Raw genomic sequence first — 14,536 nt, forward strand, 5'->3', positions numbered from 1 at the left:
TTCCATGGTAATTAAATGTTTCAATGACATTTGTTCAATCACTCTCAGTCTAAGATCTTCAGCTGCCTTGACACCTCTTTAACAAAACCTCGACCGACTGACTCCTCATCGACCGCCCTACACCGTACCATCGTGCCTTCCTCTGAGTCTTTCAAGCTCGGCCTCTCCGTTCCTCTTTCCTTCTTCATCAGTCAACCTTCCCTACTTATACCGAGCTACTAGCTAGTATCGAGTCTTAGCCTATCCCCCATCAATATATATCTTAAACAATTATTAAATTTCGAAGCGACTTTTCTAATAAAGATTAGGAAATATTTTTGTCTAATTACTTGTATTTTTTTTTTAAAAAAAAAGCATAATTGATTATTTTGATTCATCTGAAAAAATGGGTTCATGGAACAATAATGAACTGACACTAAAACCAAGAAAAAATAAATGTTTGTGCGCGTTTCGCGCATAGCAAGCGCCCAACGGGCGCGTGCACTGTATGCGCCTGAGGCGTGACAGCTTATTTAATTTATTTTTTTTTTAAATCATTTTTGTTTTATTTTTTTTCCTCCCATCCCATTTTCTCTATTCTAATCACACTTGCAAAAACTCCTCAAAAATCGCGAAATAACTCTACTAATAAGGATGCTCTTAGTTATAACTCACTGAAGCAATCATTATACCGTGGACCCTGATCCAATACACAAAATTTGACTTCATAATGTACATAATTCATGTTTATAATACACATACACATAAACACGATATAATGAACATGAATTATGTGTATTATAAACATGAATTATGTGTATTATGAACATAAATTTTGTGCATTATGAACATGAATTATGTGTATTATATTAAGTGTTTAATTCATGTTCATTATATCATGTTTATGTGTGTGTAATATGAACATGAATTATGTGTATTGTAAACATGAATTTTGTACTTTATGAGGTCAAATTATGTATATATGTTCATTATATTGTGTTTATGTATATGTGTATTATAAACATGAATTTTATGTATTATGAACATGAATTATGCATATTAATTGTGAAATCGAATTCTGTCTACCGAATCAAGATCCACAGTGCGGGACCCTGATCCACGATATAAATTGCCCAACAACACAAGGTGGACCAATAGGCTTAGTGTTACCAATGTTATCAGTTTCCAGTGTGATTTATTTTAGAAGCTAAGTTAGTTTTTATTTTTATTTTTATTTTTTGATTCTATGCCCCAATAGGGTAATCATGCAATAGTTATACTGTGGACTAAGGTTTACCTTGTAAGGTGACTCCTAGTTCAAAATGACAATGTTTCATTTGTTAAAATTCGCATCCGATGTGTTTTTGAACATTAAGTTTTGAATTTCTGAACATATTAGTTTAACATTAAATTTTGAGTTTCTGATGAATATATATAAGACATGTTATGAACATGTAACAAAGTAAATGTTGTAGTGTTTAGTTTATGAACTATATTGTTTACTTTTTGAACATCAAGCTAAATTTTGAAAAGAATCTCCGGCGCCTACAAAAAAAAAATAGTGACTTAAGTGCCAAGTTCTTCTATCTTGTTTTGAGTAACAATCTCTCTCTCTCTCTCCCCCTCTTGTTCTTCAGTGACAAGCTTTTGGATCCTTTCTTTTACCTTGTTTTCTTTGCCTTCATTTTTCTCAGTGTCCAACCAGCTTCCCTTTCATCTATCATTTCTCATTTCTTTGGGTTCTCTCCTGCCTGATATATCATTACTACGGTAACGTCATCCTCAAAACAAAAGGGTATAGTATAGAATCAACGTATGCATCCATGCATGACACTTGACGAGGAAGGGGAATGGGAACCGGAGTTCATGGAAGAACTATACTAGTTGGGAAGAGCCTCACAGAGAAACCTATAAAGTTCATAATATCATAATAATACATATATACACATACTGAACCACACCATCTCACCATTATTACTTACCAAGCTAGCTAAGTGGAAAAACACATGCCAATGTGAGTTTCCATTATTCACCACTCTAGGAATAAATATACAAATTTTAGGAACAGATCCATGCAGTTATCCCTCTAATATATTACACATACACCATATATGCTGCTAGCTCATGAAGCCTTTGAACATGCATGAAAGCCAACCAATGAATCGGCAACCATATAAGCAAACACTTAGCTTCCTTCAGCATCTGGATTTAAGTTGAAAAACAAAATTATATACAATAACACAAACTAGTATTTATATACAATACCACTTGCCTTCTTAAGTTTGCCTCCAACATATAACAAAGAGCTTAAGAATCTTCTTCTTCTCTGGATGGTCCTTCTTCATTAGGATCAGAGGTTTCTGACATCAACAGTTGAATTGTTAAGAAGGGAAAATACAAGTAATCAACAATACAATAAGAGAGTGCAACCTTAAGAAACTAAATGAGAGAAAGAGAGAGACCTGCAACACTATTGGAAGGCATTTTGTGAACCACCACTTGTATCGTGTCATTCCCAGAGTCGCGTTGCCCTTCCTCAATTTCCCGAGCAGAAGCTTCAACCGAAGGGAGACAACCCATTATTTCAATCAACTGTAGTGTGGTAATGCCTTCAAAGTCACTCGGAATCTCTTTCAAGTTAAAACACCTCGAAAGGAGTAGGCGCTCTAGTACTGGAAAGTTCACATATGTAGCTTCCCATTCCACAAGACTAGAGTAATCAATGTACAAATACTTCAATGAACAGAAAATATATTCTTCCTCCTCATCCACCAACTTCCACTCTCTTCCTACACATGCTTGAAAAATGAGTTTGAGTACCTCGAGCTTATGCAACTTTGCAAGAAGATTCACATCCTTCCACAAGATCTCAGTACACATAAGCTTCAACTTCTTAAGGCCATGCAAAGAAGCTATATTATCAACAGAACTGGCAGGTGTATGAATCGTTTGAGAAGCGTTAAAACCTTGAAAATCAATGCTTAGTGATTCAAGCTGAGGAAGAAAGGCAAGGTTCTCACCATACAGTATGAAATAAGATCTTTCACCTGTAATGCTTAGTTTCCTCAAGTGTGGAATCTTGGCAAAGACTTGCTGCAAGCACTGAACAGGGCTTATCGATGAAACACTATGCAAGTTTTCATGGACAAACGTGGGAGGAAATAGCTCACAACTAGGCCAACATTTAAGGTATCTTAGTTGTGGCAACTCATCAAGAATGAATGATGGGAATGGATCTTTCATACCCTGATAACCAGCTGAAATCTGAAGGGTATGTAGATTTCGAGCTTTGGATATAGTGAAATTGGTTAGAGGAAAGCCAATGGTGAGAGAAAGGTGCCGCAAATGAACAAGATCTGCAATCCAACTACTTAGACTGCCCAACTCTTCTAGGCACTCAAATGAAGACATCTCCAATACTCTTAGCAGCTTTAGATTCGAAGACACTTGTAGCAGATCTGAGATGTGTTTCCTTGATCCAAGTTTTGGTTTAAAAATACCATGTTTCATTAGTTCTATTGCTTCTTTATCTTCCTCAAAATAGAGAAAGGAACGACAGTTTTTGAAACAAGCATAAAGAGAAGGATCACTGTAACTCTCTTTCTGTGCTGTTATCCAACGTTGGCGAGAAGAAGCCATTTCTCTGTCACCAACCACATACAGAAGATTCTCTTTTTGAGCTTCTCTTTTAGACAAGTCATGGAGAAGATCATGGACCATACACGTTCTGATTGTTCCATATGAACTTTTTCTGTCTCCCACAAGAACTAGATTTCTGTCTATGAGTTCATGTAAATGCTTTTCACCCACTACTCTTTCATTCTCCCCTTCCTTTACAAATCCTTCAGCAATCCAAAGCCTAACAAGTTTCTTCGCAATGAGAGGATAGTTTTTTGGGAAAAATCCAAAATACAAAAAGCAGGATTTCAGGTAATGAGGCAAATGGTTGTAGCTCAAAGCCAGTATATCTGCGCAACGTTCAGCAATAGGTTCTCTCTCTAGGGAATCTATAGCCTTCTCGACGTTCTTCCATTCTTCTAGCGTCGCTAGTTTGGAAAAGAGCCCTGCTGCCACATTTACTGCTAGAGGTAATCCATAACATTTCTCAACAACTTTTTTCCCAATCATCTCAAACTCCACCTGGTTTGAAATTTCTACCAAGAAATTCTTCATTCTAAACAAATCCCAACTCTCCTCTGGGTTAAAGAAACGCATCTGGTAACAATTGATAGTAGTAGCTGCAGCCTGGGCCACATTTTTGAGGCGAGTTGTCAATAATACTCGACTTCCATTACAATCATCTGGAAAGCAACTCCGCACATCATTCCAAGCATCAATGCTCCACACATCATCCAACAGAATTAGATATCTGTTACGCTCCAGATGCTTGTAGATCTGCTTTTCTATGTTATCTGAATCATATTGCGGTTGCTCTTGGTCTTGGACCAGTGATTTGAGGAGACGCGGAAGCATTTCATCTTTATTGTAATGTTGCGATATCACAACCCATGCACATTTGTCAAAGTGATTCTTGATTGATTTATCTTCATAAATGCTTTTAGCTAACACTGTTTTGCCTGCAGCTCAAATAGAATCAATTTGTGATGATACGTATAACTCTGTAAGTAAGAAGTTGTAAGTTTTTTTTTTCTTTCAGAAAAGAAGAAGTTGTAAGTTTAAATGTAGGTTTCAAACGGTGACGTTAGTGACGAAGCAGTCGTCTTCTCCAACTGAAGAACTCTTCACTGTACGTCGTCTCTAGTTGGAGAAGACATTTTCGGAGAAAATCATTCCGGGGCCGCCAGAATGTTGGTCGGAAAATTAATGACCAGTTGTTTAAGGTAAAACAACTAGTTATTTGGGTTTAAATGTACCAAAATGACAAGTTTGAGTGCTCAATTGAATTTTGGGATAAGGGTCAAATAGACCCACAAACTATACTCATTTGTTCAATTAGGCCCTTCAACTCCAAAAAGCTCCAATTAGACCCTCAAACTTGTTATTTTAGAGCAAATAAGCCCTCCAACCTATTTGTGACCTTCATTGCAGGTCAATTAGACTTCCGCCCAACTCCGGCCAACCTCCGTCTTTTCCGGTGTTATTTTACTCGCCGGAGTTTGGTCGAAGGTTGACCGGAGTTGGCCGGAAGTCTAGTTGACCTGCAATAACAGGTCACAAATAAGTTAGAGAGCTTATTTGCTCTAAAATAACAAGTTTGAAGACCTAATTGAAGCTTTTTGGAGTTGAAGGGCCTAATTGAACAAATGAGTATAGTTTGCCCTTATCCCTTGAATGTTTTTAATGTTGAAGGGCTTAATTGCACTTTTTAATAAAGTTTGAGGGTTTATTTGATCTTTTTCCCAATTATACTATATACAATGGTCCACATTACAATGTGGACTAAGAATAAGTGATCATATTTAGTATACTAGATGTTTATTTTTAGAGTTACACTTGTGTGAGATGGATTGAATCTAGGATTTTTTTTTGAATCTAGGATAGTTATTTGTTACTTATAGAAATCATAATACTTATTATAAAAAATTTAATTTAATATCAATTTGAAATAAATAAATTGTTACTCATAATAGATATTATAATATGTATATGCGAAATTGTATACATACTAATGATAAATATTATAATACTTATAACTAAAATTATTACACGTACCAAGTGTAATTCTAATGTAAATATTATAATAGGGAATATTGTAATTTATGTCGTTCCATAATATGTTAATTATCAATGTCACCCCTAAATTATTAGTGGTGTAAATGTTGTCCCTCAATTTTCAAAACGGTATATATATTGCTCCTCTCGTAGTGTAAATGTTGTCCCTCCCGTTCCAACCATTCCAACGTTTGTGATAATTTGTATTTATATTTCTAACTCATATAAAATATTATTGAGTATTAATTATTGTCATGACATCATTAAATTTGATTTTTTACTAGACTTATCATTAAATTATTTTTTACCTTGCACGATGAACTATGATATATATCAAGTTCATACTAAAAATGTAACGCTCACTCGATTACCCCTTGAAACATTTCCAACACAAAACATCAAATTCTGCACTAAATTTTACACTAAAAATTATTTTCAACATATTCTTACACAATTTTTTTTTCATCTCTAACTCATTTATACCAAAATTTATTTCTACACTAAAATAATTTATATTCTATAATAATACTTTTATTATTTTAATATAACATATAGACAATATATAGTTGTAGTTTAATATTATGTAATTTAATTTCTAATAATCTATATTCAATATTAATTTTATTTTAAATGTCTTAATGAGATATTTCGAATAATATAATCTATATCTCAAATTTTTGCCATTTATGAACAATTCTGTGCTAAATATGGCACATATTTTTCACCCACGGCAAAAAATTTGCTATTTTGGCTTGTTCATTGGACACTAATTACATCAATTTCTAATCTAAATCTAAAATCATAATAAATGTGAATGAAGGTTATACCCCTCATTTATGTCTGTTTTTTTCGTTAAGTTTTTTTTGTACATTATGCTATAAAAGTTGTACTATATAATATTTTAGACAAATATACACCTACCGTTATAACTTCCGTTATCTTTTCCATTATTGTTATTATGCACATGCATCCACCATATATTTTTTTATATTCTTTAATAATAATAATAATAATAATAATATATACACATTAAATATTAGAGTTATATGTTAATTATTTTTTAAAATATAAATATCCAATTTATAAAAATATTTTACATTATTATTATTATTATTTACTATATTAAAATTTAAATAAATTTAAAATTTTAATATAATATACTAATATTGGACACCTATTTTTTACACATCGTGCATAAGAAAAACTAATGATACACCGTTTTCTAGTGTTTGTTGGAAATTATCTTACTTTTTTACTTTAATAATTATTTAATTATTTTTTTAGTAGTGATGTATTTTGTTTTTGATTAATTGAATACAAATATTCCAATTTTGAATTAATGAGAATGCTAGATATTCCTTTTATTTTTCCTTTCATGATATTATTCATAACTAAATTCCTTTTTAAATATAGATGAACAGATACTAGAAGTCAAATAAAGTCAATACTCAAACAAAACAAAAAAATTCTTTCTAAGTAATGGTATGGGATCAATAAATTCATAGGCAAAAATAAGTAAGGAAAAAGTGTCAAATAGGTCACTAAACGTATTACTTTTGTGCAATTGGGTCATTGAACTTAAAAATGTGCAATTAAATTATCAAACAAGCAAAATTTGTGCAATTGGACCATTTTTACAAATTTTTTGTTGGTAAAATCTAATTATATTACTAACATATATGTATTAAGAGTGACATTTTCTTTTACCATACTAGTTGGGAGTCAATATTGAAATGTTCTTAACTCAAATTGAATTAAAATTTTTTATAAAAATGGTCCAATTACACAAATTTTGCTTGTTTAATGGTTGAATTGCACACTTTTTAAGTTCAATGGCTCAATTGCACAAAAGCGACAAGTTCAGTGGTCTATTTGACACTTTTTTCAATAAGTAATTAATTACCTATTCCGCCCATGCCATGAACTGCGACAACTTCTAGCCTGTTGTTGGATGTTCTTCCAGAAATCAGCAGATCCTTCGTCGCCGTCAGCTCATCCCTTTTTCCTACCATTATTTCCTCCGGCGGTTCATCGGCTGCATGAGATTGCGCCGCCCAATCTTCGGCCTGGTCGATTTTGTCTTTGATACTAGTCAACTCTTCCTTGATACGATCAATTTCATCAACTGCTCGTTGCAGGACTTGATGAAGAGTGGCCGGAGACGGAGGCTGTGGCTCCTCGGACGACGGAACGAGTTCGCCGGGAACAGGTTCGGCGAGATAAATGTGCGATAATTCGGATTCGATGCCGTCTTCCGCATTGAGGGCAAAATCTCTGAGTTTTGCCCCCAAATCTCGCGGCAGTTTTTCACGGCCCTTTGCGTCCAACCCCTGCAATTCCTCCAGAGAGGATTGCACAAATCGGAGGCTTTCGCGGAGAGATTCGATGAGGTCTGTACAATCGGTGATGATTTGCTTCTGATGTTGTGGAAGTGGGCGGGGTTGAGATTGAAAGAATTCGAGCTCAATGGTTCTCAAAAGGGAAGTTACAGCAACATGAGCCATCTCTCTTACTCTCTATATATATGTATATATCTATTGCAAGATAAGTATGCAAATGGCGTTTAAAGAAGTAGAAGCCAGGCTCTTTGATTCACTTGGTTAGTGTGTATTCAGCTCACCAATTTATAGGAAATGTTAAGCATTTCTTACTCTTTTATATATTGTCACGGGATGAATTTGTTATGATATATTAAGAATATTTGGATCAATATACAATTATTTAAATTATAACAACAAATATTATATAGTGTAATTGAATATACGGTTTGGGTCGTTTATATATGTTTGTTGATGTAATTATTGCTTGAATTCGAGCAAATAATTGCTCAAATTAATAGCTAATGTATGGATGTACGCATGATGTGTTGTAACTTTAGAAATTTTATATATCATTGTTCAGAATTTTTATAAAATGTGCTCGTTCTCTAGCAACTTAGTTATAGTAATCAATTGCTATCCTAATTCAGTTGTATAGATGATATATTTTTTGTCTACATATATAGCAATTTTATCATTTAAGAAAAAAAATAATATCATTGATTGTATTTACACATTATTGAAAACCTCTTTGTAGACGACATTGGTAGTCACAACACAATCTTTTCCAAGCTCGTCTAGAGCTAACACCTTTAGGCCATCAGGATGGGTGATTCAGGGGAAAGTCACATACAATTGTCTCTGATTAAAGATCGGTTTTTTTTAGCAATAATCCAACGTGAGTTAGTGCTTGACCTTGGCTTTTGCTGGTAGTCATGGCATATGCAAGCATCAATGGGAATTGTTTACGCCAGAACTTGAAGGGCAATCTCGTATCGGAAGGAGTGCGAGACATTCGAGGGATAAGAACTTTGGTTCCTTCATGTGTCTCATTAATTATTCTTGCTTCGGCAATGTGATATGCCAATCTTGTGATGATGAGCTGTGTCTCGTTATAAAAACCAAGAGAGTGGTCTATGTTCCACAATAACATAACATGTGCACCGACCTTTAATGTCAATATGAATGATTCGAAAGACCTGACAATCTCAAACTATTTAAGAATTCAAGAGTTTGTACTTTTAATAGATTTTCACTGTCTAATTCTACCTTACACAAAGAGTCACAACTTAAATATGTTCTTCCTTCTATAGTATACATGTCACACATATACTGATTAGTTTGATCAACAACATCTAAAGTTGACGAGAGGATTGCTTGGCCTTCTAGCTGCGACTCATCAAGCATGCCATATCTTGAGCTTGGGAAAGAGCTTTCCACTATAATTGCTATGGGATCGTGTCCACACTTCAACAAAAATCGTGCTGGAATATCGATGACACTGGGGCGACTGATCACGCAACTCCTGATATTGCTGCGCTTTCTACCTCTGAAGAGTATATTGGTGGCGATACTCTTCGTGTTGGTGATGGTAAGGGTCTTCTTATTAGTCATACTGGCCATGCTTCTTTTACTACTCCGTCTAAAGTTTTTAAGTTGTCTCAAATCTTGCGTGTTCCTGGTCTGTCTTTTTCCCTTTTATCAGTTCACCGCTTTGCCACTGATAATAATGTCTTTTTTGAATTCCATCCGTCTTTTTTTGTTGTGAAGGATATAGCAACCAAAGCAATCCTCCTACGGGGTCCTAATTCGGGTGGTCTTTACACAATCCCTATTCCGAAAGCTAGTCCTCAAGCCTTCGTCTTGTCTCGTGCTTCCTCCTCGGTTTGGCATGATCGGCTGGGTCATCCACATCAGAGAGTTTTAAATCGTATTCTTCCGTTTTGTTCTGTTAGTGGGTCTAGTAATTCTATTCGTTGTAATTCTACTTTATGTTCTGCGTGTCAATTGGGCAAATCTGCTAGATTCCCTTTGCCACGCGTAGAGTCTGTTAGTTCGAATATTCTTGATTTAATATACACTGATATTTGGGGACCAACTCCTGTTTTGTCTTCCTCTGGTCATCGCTATTTTGTCTTGTTTGTTGATGATCATTCTCGCTATACCTGGTACTTCCCTGTGAAATTAAAATCTGATTTGTATGCCATTTTTTATAAATTTCGTGTGTCTGTTGAACGGCTCTTTAATCGAAAAATTAAGTCTGTTCAGTCTGATTTAGGGGTAGAATACAAAAAATTGCATACTCAGTTTGTTAAGTTAGGGATTAATCATAGACAATCTTGTGCCTATACACATGAGCAGAACGGCCGTGTTGAGAGGAAACACAGGCATGTTGTTGAAACCGGTCTTACTCTTATGGCTCGTGCGTCTGTTCCTTCTCATTTCTGGGATTTTGCTTTTGAAACTACAGTTTACTTGATTAATAAAACGCAGTCAAGTGTTTTGCAGAATTCCAGTCCTCATCTATTACTGCATAGGTCTCCTCCCTCGTTCTCTTTTCTTCGTGTGTTTGGTTGCCTTTGCTACCCTTACTTACGTCCCTACAACCGGCACAAGATGTCTTACAGGTCTTCCCCCTGTGTATTTCTTGGTTATCCTGAGTCTTTTAGGGGGTATAGATGCATGGACCTAGAGACTAATAAGATTTATGTTTGCAGACATGTGCACTTTGATGAGAAAGTGTTTCCTTTTGTTAGTAAAGTTGCTTTGCAGCCACCTCCTCCTGAGCAACGACCCTGGGTTGAATCAGTCTTGCAGATATTACCATCATCACCTGCTCCTTGTGATCAGTCCGTACCAGTTGCTGCCACCACTGCTGCACCTGTTCGCCAGAGAGGATGACCTCGTGGAAAGACCACACGTCCGACAGTTCGTTCCCATTCCATGGCTACTAGGAGCAGGTCAGTGGCTCCACTCTTGGCTCTATCTGCTCAGGTTTGTCCTCTCGAGCCCACGTGCTACACCCAAGCAGTAAAGTTTCCAGAATGGAGGGAGGCGATGGATCAGGAGTTCAATGCTCTGTTGCATAATCAGACTTGGGTTCTAGTCCCTCCTCACTCAGGTATGAATGTCGTTGGGTGCAAGTGGGTTTTTCGTACTAAGCGCAAAGCTGATGGTTCGATAGAGAGGCACAAGGCGAGGCTAGTGGCTAAAGGTTTCAATCAGGTTCCTGGTCAGGATTTTTTGACACGTTTAGCCCAGTTGTTAAGCCCACTACAGTCAGGTTGCTTTTAAGTTTGGCTATTTCTTCCGGTTGGGTGATCAGGCAACTTGACATACACAATGCCTTTCTGAATGGTACTTTGTCTGAAACTGTTTATATGCGTCAACCCCCCGAGTATGTTGACACTCATTTACCTGATCATGTTTGTTTGTTGAAGCGTTCCTTATATGGTTTGAAACAGGCCCCGCGGGCTTGGTTTAATCGGTTACATGCGTTCTTGTTGTCAGTTGGATTTATAGCTTCAAAAACTTATGTGTCATTATTCTACTATTCTCGTGGCTCTGCTTCTGTGTACCTATTAGTATATGTTGATGATATCTTGGTGATGGGTAATGATCAGCAATTGGTGACTAATCTCCTCTCCAAGTTGTCCAATGCTTTCAAAATCAGGGATCTTGGTGAGCCTGGTTTCTTCCTTGGCATTGAGCTTGTTAAGACTGGCACTGGTGTGATACTCTCTCAACAGCGGTATATGACAGACATTTTGAAGAGGGCAGGTATGTCTGACTGTAAATCTTTGGCCACTCCCATTTCTGTCTCAAAAACTCCTTCACTTTGTACCGAACCATATGAGGATCCAACGAAGTACAGAAGCTTGGCTGGTGCTCTCCAGTATCTCACAATTACACGACCAGATCTGTCATTCGCAGTCAATCAACTTTGTCAACATATGCATGCCCCTACATTATCGCATTGGGAACAACTAAAGCGAGTACTCCGGTATGTCAAGGGATCTCTCTCTTTCGGCTTGCGTGTGTCTCAGTCCAAGTCAAGAGAACTTCATGCCTTTTCTGATTCTGACTGGGCTGGGTGTCCTGAAGATCGAAAATCTACTAGTGGGTATGCAGTGTTTCTTGGCACCAATCTTGTTTCTTGGGTGTGCAAGAAACAGAAGACTGTTGCGAGATCTTCCACGGAGGCAGAATATAAAGCCTTGGCAGATGTCTGTGCTGAAGTAATATGGATCGTGTCCCTGCTACGAGAGATCAACATTGATGGAATTCCTGCTCCAAAACTGTGGTGTGACAATCTAGGTGCTACTTACATGTGTGCAAATCCAATTTTTCATGCTAGAACCAAGGCGTGGAGATTGATTATCACTTTGTCAGAGACAGAGTTGCCAGTGGGGATATTCAGGTGAATTTTATTTCTACAAAGGATCAACTAGCTGACATATTTACGAAAGCTTTGCCTGGTCCTCGTTTTTCTTTTCTTAGAGACAAGCTTCAGGTAACTAGCTTACCCTGTGCTTGAGGGAGAGTATTAGGACTCTACGTATTTGAGTCATGATAGGACTATCTATTCTACTTTACCTGAGACTACTCTTGTATATATATCTCCTATTAGCTGACATTGTAATTGTTGAATTCAATACATTCAATATTCTGTTCTCATCATTACAACTAGAATGGTTACCATTATTTTGAGTATAATTTATTAATGACTATAATTTTAGTTACTTTTAGATATTTTGAGCATAAATCATTACTATATTATGAATATAAATCATTACAACAATAAATTATTACTATTATTTTGAGTCTAATGCAACACTAATATCAATCGTTACCGAATTTTAAATACAAAAATTTAAAAACATATATCTAAATTTGAATCAAAAGAAATTATTTTAATTTTAAATTTTTAAACTGAAATTCATTACAAATAAAAACATAAAATTAAAAATATCTATAATATGAAAATATTAAATTAAATAGAAGATTTCAATTTTATCTAAATAGAATAAATTTGACATATCTATTTTGAATTTAATTTTTTTTTATTTTAATAGAATATTTTAATAGGAATGAGATTTATTTGATTTATTTTGTTTTTATTTTGTAATAAAGTTTCCTTTTATGTGCATGGAAATATATATATATATATATATATATATATATATATATATATATAAAAGAAATATTTCAGTTACCGTAATTTAAATATAGAATTAAAAGTATATATCTAAATTCTAATCAAATGAAATTCAATTTTTTAGTACTAAATGAAATTCAATTTTAAAAAGTGTTAATTCCTTTTTTTGTCCTAGATTTATATGTGTCAGATCACTTTAAGTCTTTTTTTATTAGAACATCTACTTTTGGTCCTAGTATTATTGTGGCATGACCATTTTTGGCCCTTTATCAACAAAACGATTTAAATATTGTTAAATACAAGCACATTTCAGTTCTTCAATTATGGATGTTTTTTTTTTAAAAAAATAAACATAAAATATATAGCAGTTCTACATACTTTATATTAAAAAGATTAAAATGTTTTTGTATTTAACGATATTCTGACGATTTTGTTGATGGAAGACTAAAAATGGTTATGCCGCAATAATACTAGGACCAAATGAAGATGCTCTAATAAAAAAATGATTAAAAGTGGATTGGCACCTATAAATCTAGGACCAAAAATGGAATTTAACTCATTTTAAAAATTTTGAATTGGAATTCAAAATAAAATCTATACTATTAATAAAAACAAAATCCCTCATTTTAACTTTTCGTCCAAAACACTACTATACTATTAAGGTTTGCGTAATATTGTAGAAAATACAGTAATATAATTATATTCGTACTACAATTTTACATTAAAATATGGTAATACAATTTCTAATACAATATATTCTTTCCTACTTTCCTATTCGTAATACAATTCTAAATTAAAATTAGTAATCGTAATAAAACAGTACATATACTTCCCTGCAGCGTAATCTATATCTATATTATTAATAAAAACAAAATCCTACATTTTTAATTTCTCGCCTAATATTCAGAAAATTACTAATTAATGTAATAGATATGAATATAAGGAAGATTTTGCAAAAAATAAAATAAAATAAAAAGGGCAAAGAATCGATAATTCCTAATTTTGAATAAAATGCAAACGTTTATTTGACTATTGAAATTGCACTATAAATATTCTCAAAAGCAAAAGAACAATTCTACCATTGAATATTTTCAATTCTTCTCTTGTATTTCTCCTATTTCTCATTATTGTTTAGTAATGGAGTCTGTTTTCGTCTCTGCCTCAGACCTATCCCCCATGACGTGGAAAAGCTCTTTAGAGCTGCGATTGATGCATTGTTATTTTTTCAGAGAATATCAATGCTTTGCGATCAACCAACAATCACTCGAGTGCTTATTCTATGACTCCCATTTGAATTTCTTCCTAATATAGTTATACTTACTGAATATCAAAATACGAAGTATAAGTGTACCTCAAGATCTTGCAATAACTGACCAGCAAATAATTAAATTAATGATATATAATGCAA

The 14,536-nt window shown here is 34.5% G+C and overlaps 1 protein-coding gene across 1 annotated transcript; it reads right to left on the reverse strand.

Moving 5' to 3' along the window:
* Nucleotides 1-1,456: 1,456 nt before the first annotated feature.
* LOC116019873 (putative late blight resistance protein homolog R1B-14) lies at nucleotides 1,457-8,253 on the reverse strand. The gene is made up of 4 exons (XM_031260235.1): nucleotides 7,556-8,253; nucleotides 2,442-4,556; nucleotides 2,252-2,339; nucleotides 1,457-2,181 (listed from the first exon to the last, which is right to left on the reverse strand). Exons 1-3 carry the CDS (start codon nucleotides 8,154-8,156, stop codon nucleotides 2,287-2,289), a joined length of 2,769 nt encoding a protein of 922 aa, XP_031116095.1. The 5' UTR covers nucleotides 8,157-8,253; the 3' UTR covers nucleotides 1,457-2,181; nucleotides 2,252-2,286.
* Between the last annotated feature and the right edge of the window lie 6,283 nt (nucleotides 8,254-14,536).

Source organism: Ipomoea triloba, chromosome 5 (genome assembly GCF_003576645.1).
Source record: "Ipomoea triloba cultivar NCNSP0323 chromosome 5, ASM357664v1".
Classification (NCBI taxonomy): domain Eukaryota; kingdom Viridiplantae; phylum Streptophyta; class Magnoliopsida; order Solanales; family Convolvulaceae; genus Ipomoea; species Ipomoea triloba.

Bases quoted from the DNA above. Each gene is read 5' to 3' on its own strand.
- LOC116019873 (XM_031260235.1), bottom strand. From the start codon at position 8,156: ATGGCTCATGTTGCTGTAACTTCCCTTTTGAGAACCATTGAGCTCGAA. The intron at 4,557-7,555 runs GTAATTAATTAC...TTTGAGCTGCAG, and splicing joins TCATGGCATGGGCGGAATAG to GCAAAACAGTGTTAGCTAAA. The intron at 2,340-2,441 runs GTCTCTCTCTTT...TGTTGATGTCAG, and splicing joins GCCTTCCAATAGTGTTGCAG to AAACCTCTGATCCTAATGAA.